Source organism: Agrilus planipennis, unplaced genomic scaffold (genome assembly GCF_000699045.2).
Source record: "Agrilus planipennis isolate EAB-ADULT unplaced genomic scaffold, Apla_2.0 scaffold25, whole genome shotgun sequence".
In the NCBI taxonomy this organism is placed as follows: domain Eukaryota; kingdom Metazoa; phylum Arthropoda; class Insecta; order Coleoptera; family Buprestidae; genus Agrilus; species Agrilus planipennis.
In genome coordinates this window covers 897,546-905,657 of record NW_020439112.1, presented here as the reverse complement: position 1 = coordinate 905,657, position 8,112 = coordinate 897,546, and the positions used below count along the sequence as shown (strand labels likewise).

Sequence of the window (8,112 nt, the reverse complement as noted above, 5' to 3'; positions counted from 1 at the left end):
TCCAACCGTTGCGTTAAACTTAACTTTTGCTGAACCGCCAGCCGAAGAAGTTGGTTCAATGTTTTCTTTTCCTCTTCGGCCGCATTGAGTTGCTGCTGAAGTTCGTCAACTTGCGTCACGTACTCTTCGCAACGAGCGGCAAACATCGCCCTCAAACCTACAAAAAAAGTGTTAAATGGCTCCTAAATTTAAACTATTACGTGTAACATTTGATAGCCAAGTTACATTAAAAACTTCATATCCTAAAACAATCGAGCTTACATATTTTTAATTTTAAAATTTTATGTTTAAAAAAATATAGAACTTACAAAGACAGAATTTAATTCCCTAAAAAAATGTTTGTAGTAGTAGAATATCGTAAGGGGAAACTTCTACAAAATTAGAACTCCTTTGAAATTCTTTATATAGTAAATGGATTATGAAGTGTATGTGAATAGGAAATTATACATATTTTCCATTCTTCCCCTGATTTTACACCGAATGTAAATTATTTATGTGTTAAGGGTAAAGTACTCACTTGAGAATGTTGCAGCATCTTCTTTAAGATGCCTTAATTCGTTTCTCAAATTCATCATAGTTTCAGACACAATAGTCTTTTCATTTTCATATTTGGCCTTCAAATTATTGAGTGCTACCTCAGCAGTGTTCTTGTTAGATTTAAGGACGGTACGAAGTGTAGCAATTTGCTCCCTTTTTGTGGACAACAAACTTTTCAGACGGATTACTTGTTCCTGCAGTTCGGCTATTTCGGCCTCTGTATTTTCATCTTTAATAGCTGCAACAAGCAAAAGAATATAACAACTCCAACCATTAATAACTACTTATGTAAAAAACAGATCAAGTTGAAGCAGATATTTACAGTCGTATTTTTCTGTTGTATGTTCTTTCTTCTTAGACATGTCAATGGTGCTTTCTATGGCAGTACGGAGATGTTTCACTTGGTCAATAATGATGCCGACCTGTTTGGCTACATTTTCAGTGTCGTTCAAACTGTCCAAGTCGTTCAGAGGAATGTCACTTTTCAGTTTGCTTCGAAGCATCTCTATCTTCGACATTTCACAAATTGGTCTAGCAGTTTCACACACTGTAAAAAAGAAATATTTTCACTATTGTACGGTAAAATCAGAAAGGTCGTTATTTTTTTTTAAATATTCTGTTAATGTTTTAAAGATGAAACTGGCTATCTGATTAAATGTAATTTAAAAGACAGCCACATAAAAGAAAGATGAATATCAATAAAGACGAAGAAAATTTAAATTGAAATCTTTTAAATAATTCTCACCAGGCGTCATTCCCTTTTCATGTTCCAATACAACACGATCTGGAGTCTTTCCGTTAAATGTACATACATGATGATAAAGTTGAGCCAGTTCATCAGAAATGGTTTGAAGATTGTTGTGAGCATCTTCAAGAGAAGCCCCGGCTTCGCTCGCGAATTCCCTGAGCAATTTAACGTCACTATCTAAATCCATATTTCGTTGTTCCATGTCCATCAATTTATTCTTCAAGAAAGTGATCTCCGTTCTTAATTGCGTCGTGGAATCCGAACAACTCACAATATTTTCCATCTCTTTCAGGTCATTTCTAAGTTGTTCGATTTCTCTATGTGATAATTTGAACCACTGATTATACTGGGATAGGACCAGATGAACCTTTGAAGAATCATTTGATACTTGTTTGTTAACGTTTTCACTAAGATGTTGAAGAGCATCTACATGGGCTGCCAACTGAGCCATTCTTGCTAAGAAATTCTACAAAAAAATGTAAATAAGAAAAAAGTTCTATTAATGATAGGATTATAAATCAAAATATGAATCTGTTATAAGTGCCAATAAAAAAATAAGATAAATAATTTTAAAATAAAATACTCTTATTTACTTGAAGTTCTCCATGACTTCTTTCAACATTTGCCTGGCTGTCTCTTAAATTCTGTGTTAAAGACAATTTTTCCTTTTCTAAAGTTTCCAACTGCTTCTCAAGTTTTCTTAATTCATTTAAGTGGACTTCAGAGAATAAATCAACTTGCTTGCCATCTGGAGATGTTAATTCTGGTACAGAACCATCTGACAAACTGGCTTCAATACGCTTAAGACCTGGAAGCTCTTCTTCACCATCACTACCCAGAACCTGATCCTCAGACATCCCTCTTATACTGTAGGCCAAATTACTTATGTTATACAAAGATTCACGATTTATATGTTGATCAAGTTCCTTTTTAAGTGCATATTTGGCTTCTCTTTCAGACTGTAATGATTCTAATGCTTCTTCCATATGCTTTTCAGCAATTCTCTTTAAATTTGATAATTCTTCAACTTGAGAATTTAATAGGTCGACTTCTTCTTGTAGACGTCTTGTTTCATGTTTTAAGCTTTCAAAATCTACCTACAATAAATACACATATAGTAAATAAGAATTAGATCCTATAATTCCTACAATAAATTTAAAAAAAATCTCTTGTTTACCTGTGCACTACGTAAAGCTGAAACTTGTTTTTGTAAGGCAATATTTTCCTCCTCAAGTTCTGAATAATCTGCTATTAATCTGGTTTCTCTAAACTTTATCTCCCTTAATTCAGTACGCAGTCGTTTACACTCCATGTAGCGATCCTCTTTATCCTTGCCAATATCAGAGTTCTCTTGCAACATCCTATCTCTTTCTACAGTTACTCTTTCCAACTCATGCCTTAACTGTTTAACTTCATTCTCCAGCTCAATTATTTGAGAATTAAGAGACGTTTCACGAGCAGCTGACTCAGACAACAAAGACTCTTCTGTTTCAATCCCTGTTTTAGTTGTCACTCTATGACTAGATTGAAATTTAGTGAGAGCCTAAAATAAAGATCATTATTGTCAAGTTAGGATGGTAACACTCATGAATAAATATTCTTACCTCCTGTGTAATTTGCAGATCATGTTTAGTATTTTCATACAGTGTTTCTAACTCTTCACATTTTTGCTGAAGATGTCTTTTTTCTTCAAGTAAAACAAGCCCGAATTTTGCAGACTGTACTTTTTCGCTACTTGCTTGATCGAGCTCCCTTGTAAGCCTCTCCACTTCGGCTTTTAAAATTTGGGTTTCGTCAATTGGGGCGTTCGGCAGAGCCATTGTCAATTTAACTTTTATTCGCTTGATTAATTAAACCTATTACTCATTTCAGCAATTTAACGTCTCGGCTGCGACATGGTGATGATTCTATTTTTAACTCTACTTCTTCCGTCTTTTATATCCATCTGTGACATGTGTCAGTCTCTTAAACTTTAGAAGACAAATTCGTTATCAAGCACATCTCACTCATTATTCTTCGCTGGTCGTCACGTCAGTCTCCAAACGTCAAATATTTCTATCCATGTCAAGTTGGAGTCTGAAATTAGTAACTTTTATTGTAATTAACTTCATTTATATCTTACTACGGTGCCTCTTCAAAATATACATTACATACGAGGTATGTCCAACAAGTTCTACATCAAATTTGTAATCGTGATTTTCACGCAATTTGTCGATTATTTTAAGTTTTGGTAATTTAATATTAACAATTTATGAGATAAAGAGCATTAACAAATAGATTTTTAATATGGTTTCTAGGTTTATTAGCATAAAAAATATTTAAAACTTCTATACAAAATAAGAAATTTAGAGTAATAATTTGTTTGTTAATATCTTTATTCTTTATAATAAATATTTCCCAATATACGAGTTGAGATATATTTTCCTAATACGTACAACAAAAAACTTTTATTATCGATACTTTTGGACGTTAGTTATCATTTAATAATAAACAACGCTATGCACACAAGCATTTTCATGGACTTTTACACTAGTTAATTCGAATACATCAGAAAATTTAATATCATTTAAACCGTAATAAAAATATTACTTTAGAGAGAACTAATTTACATATAAACTAAACGTATTGCTTTAACAGCTAATGTAGAGATTATGTACATTTAAAGTTCTTTTATTTATTGTTATTATTATTATGTAATCAATTTACATTAATTTACCGTTAATAATTATTACAATGTATGTGAGCTTTTATTAATAGTACCACAATGATAAATAAACTGATATGGCGTTGTTTTCAAAAGTTATTAAAATATAAAGCAAACTGCTAGACAATAAATTATAATTAAACACAAACTTCTAGCAGTTTTTTTTAAGATATGATGAGACAATATCATTGTTTGAATATACACAAATATGTTTACATTTTATAACTACACAGACAGAATTTAGTACTAAACATAGATGTATAGTATGTCTGGTTTTATAAAAAGAAAATGAGTCTTAAAAGAAAAATAAAAAGCTGGCAGTAAATTGTTAAACAATTCAGACATGTCGAAATATGGGCCCAAATGTAATAATAATTTAGTCCATAAAGTCTCGCTTTATTAGGGCTCTATGTAAATACATTCTAAGAGCTCTCTGTTGAAATCCAATGATCAAGTCGATAAGGGTATGAAAATGACGTCACAAATAGTGAGTTTCATGCTTTTTAAAAAGTTATTTTTTTTTAAATTGTTATTGTTCTCCGACAGCAAACACAATTATTTATAATGGTTACACATAGTCTGCTTTCTTGAATTTCCCCATTACTATATTGAGCAAATGAAGGTACCAATTTTTTTATGAGATTATAAATTCTAATACATCTACGAGTACTAATGAAAAAATACAAAAAAAAATAGTAAAAATACCAAAAATGGCTTATAATTTTGATTAACTAAACGACTGATCCCAAATGTTATAAATTATTAAGGCAAGTATAAGGAACAAAAAATTTTACAATTAGAAAATGTATTAAACTCACTGTAGGCCATTTTCATATTATTATCAACCTTAGTTCGTGTGTCTTGTTTTTAAAATACATAAATTGGGTTTTATTTCTCATTAAAAATGTGCTATTATTTAACAGAACTATAATATTTATAAGGTCAGGTCAACTTAAATTTTTTTCAAACTTAATGGGGTTGGGTATTGTCGTTAAAAAAAATTACTAGTAGGTAAAATTTTGTACATTACTGTTTCACTCATTTCATAAACTAATTTCTTTTTATAGCTAAAAATTAATAAAGACAAAAAACTTTTTTACGTCTTTCTTCTTAATAGATTTTAATAGAATTACTTTAAACTTGAGAAAAATTACCAATTCGTCCCCTTATTTTGAACATACATTTTACTAAAGCTACTTTTTTCTATAAACTGATATGATATATACTGATATTTCAGACAAAAATTATTAAATTAATTAAACCGGCATAATTACATGCTAATGTACCTGAAAAAGTGTTTAATCAACAAAAATAGAGATCATGTATTTTGAAAGTCAATGTTTGGTGAATTTCTAATTCCTACATATTTACAATGATTTTTAATATATCGTATGAGAAATATTAATTTGTACTTTACATGATTAAAATGTTCAGATACATTTTTTAACACAATAAATAGAAGACCCTTTAAAGGAATAAAAGACCTTTTAAAAGTAATAATAAATCGCTAGGTACACTAAAAAACTAAAAATAAAAACTAAAAAATATATCGACTACTGCATGCTTTTAGTCTTTTATGTAAATGTAGGATATGTATAAAAATAGTCTTAAACAAAAATATGTATACGCTAATATGTACTTTGTTTTTAAAAAATAAAAATCTCAAGTTTAAAGTAATTTAGCCTAATAATTAACTATTCACTTGGCACATGTTGATAAAAGGAAAATTAAATCGATTATTAATTAAAACCTAGATGTTATTTTGTACCTACTCTAATACGTAACAAATTATGTAAATTATTTTAACGAACTGTAATATCAATCAGCATTTTGAAATACATCGCTAAATATTTACACATCCTTAGTTACTATAAAAGTAACTTAATAATAATAACTAACAATCAAGAAAAATACATACGTGCATGCATACAACGATCCTTTCAGACACACACTTCCATTTCGTCAATGTTAACAGCACAGTCAGAATCAACAAGTTTCAACAATGTTTTCTTTATTCTAAGGGCGGGTAGTCGAACATTAGGATTCTGATGCCAGCATTCTCTCATCAATTTCGACATTCCGCTTAATATCTACAAATTGAAGAAAAAAATATTACANAACTTTGATAAGAACGGTATAAGTTAATATTTTATTAAAAATACATTAAATAACATGCATTAATTAAAATAAATTTAGGTATAGTTAGGGTTTCATTTGATGATAGAGGCTCCAAACACCAATGCCGAATTAAAAGAAACCGATATGCTCATTTAAAAAATCGATGAAAAATATGGTCTCACTATTTTCATTCAAGGCATTGGTGTAGCAATGGCCCTTTAAAAAATAATAGTACTGATTATAATAGTAACGACAATAAAAAGTCCAATTGGAAAGTAAAGGCTGCAATTAGCTGCCAAATACCATTATCACTTATATTAGGTACTAGAGTGTAACACACTTGAACGATAGCTAGTAGTACAGTAATAATTAATTGTTACAAGTGTTGTTATCACACAACGGTTACAAAAAACGTTGTAGAATTTTTGGAGCATTTCATAATAACGAGGGACGGGTCTTTTTTCCGTGGGTCGACGGGCTCGGAAAAATACAAAAGAAATTTTTTTGTGGACTTTCGAACCTACGGAATGAACATCGACTATCTATAAATATCGTGTACCATTACTAAATTACAAACTCATCCTTCCAAATTTAACATTACAAGACTACAACAAATGCTTCAGCTACTTATCAAATAGTATGTTATAAATAACTAATATCAGTCGGTTTACACATGAAAGAGACCAGAAATGTTTAACATACATTACAAAAAAATCTAATAACACTACATTATATACCCTTATGGAAAGTTGTTATAATTGAATTGTAAACTTAGCCAAGTTTTAGTTAAAGGAGAATTTGGCCATATTAAGAATTTCAACATAAATTTTTAAAATTCAACTGAACAAGTAACTTTTGTCCTCAGTCCTAGGACTTTTATTTATAGCAAATTTTAACCGAATAAGTAACTTCCGTCCTAGGACTTTTACTAATTCTTTAGGTGCTTTTTAAAATTATCCGCCAGTTTCATTTTCTTTTCTTTGGAAATTTTCGTTATATTTTAATAACCAAACAAACCACTTGCTATTTGGTCAGTAATTTGTTTCCAACTGTTTAAAGATATTCTTCCAAAAAAATAATCATTTTAAAATTGTTAACTGATCACCATGTAATTATCATAAATGATATTTTAAAGTTATTGCACTTTTTCCTCCTCCTTGAATAAAAACTTTTTAGCTACCATATTATTGTTAATTTTAAAAATATGAAACAAGAATAGGAATATCTTTATATTCATAAATATATATATTATTATTATTATTATTATTACGTTAAACATGGGACGTATGATTTATTTACAAAACGTTCAAGTTCGATTTAAAATATATAGATGATTAATATGGTAATCAATATCGAACTTTTCATCTTCACCTTTCATAGAGCAGTACGAAATGAGCTATTTAATAATTAAATATCAAGCATACAACTTATTAATTTGTTTGCTTGATGTTAACAATAATTGGACTATTTTAGATGATCATTCCATCTTCCAGAATATATCACACCAATACTTTAGTTACTGTTCGTAATAAGGACCATTTAACGTCAAATATGTAACACTGCATCACTGTTACATGTTTCCTCCGTCAAAAATGTATATATAATATAGATTTATGCATATATTTACTATTTAATTTCGTATTTTAGAATTTATTATTGTGCACCTATAGAGACGATCCTTATTTCATTTAATATTAATAACCACCACCTATAATGGAACAGCTTAATTTTTTTGCATCAAACGAGCAGCTATTTTAAATTCTGCCACATTGCAGAGTAGATAACAACAACAATAAATAATAAAGAATTTTCCCAAGATAAAATGGGGAAGGTTAGTAATACACATAACAAATACCTGTACTGACGTATTTTACTCCTTAATACGTTCTTTTGAGATGAACCAGACGTCCTTTTTTTTGTCTTTCATTCCATAAACAGGTGTGACCTTCGCGTCGGTTAATGGTTGTTGGAGCTCCGTTTGCCGTTTCGTGCAAGAGAATGCACA

At 29.8% G+C, this 8,112-nt stretch overlaps 2 protein-coding genes across 4 annotated transcripts in view; both read right to left on the bottom strand.

The window, feature by feature from the left end:
* Nucleotides 1-3,122, bottom strand: part of LOC108738579 (protein bicaudal D) — a 13,293-nt gene extending 10,171 nt beyond the window's left edge. The window contains exons 1-7 of the mRNA XM_025977626.1: nucleotides 2,890-3,122; nucleotides 2,463-2,828; nucleotides 1,879-2,382; nucleotides 1,283-1,751; nucleotides 860-1,084; nucleotides 518-775; nucleotides 7-157 (exon numbers count right to left, since the gene is read on the bottom strand). Of these exons, the coding sequence (XP_025833411.1) occupies nucleotides 7-157; nucleotides 518-775; nucleotides 860-1,084; nucleotides 1,283-1,751; nucleotides 1,879-2,382; nucleotides 2,463-2,828; nucleotides 2,890-3,105 (2,189 nt within the window). The 5' untranslated portion in view covers nucleotides 3,106-3,122. The remainder of the gene's footprint in view (nucleotides 1-6; nucleotides 158-517; nucleotides 776-859; nucleotides 1,085-1,282; nucleotides 1,752-1,878; nucleotides 2,383-2,462; nucleotides 2,829-2,889) is intronic.
* Nucleotides 3,123-3,274: 152 nt separating this feature from the next.
* The window catches only part of LOC108738588 (activin receptor type-1), a 20,588-nt gene continuing 15,750 nt past the window's right edge, over nucleotides 3,275-8,112 (bottom strand). For 2 of the 3 annotated variants that reach the window (XM_018472073.2, XM_018472089.2), the window contains exon 6: nucleotides 4,998-6,079. In XM_018472073.2, coding sequence (XP_018327575.1) covers nucleotides 5,930-6,079 — 150 coding nt within the window. In that variant the 3' untranslated portion in view covers nucleotides 4,998-5,929. Of the gene's footprint in view, nucleotides 3,362-4,997; nucleotides 6,080-8,112 lie in introns of those variants that run through there. The other variant, XM_018472082.1, reaches the window with a different exon arrangement.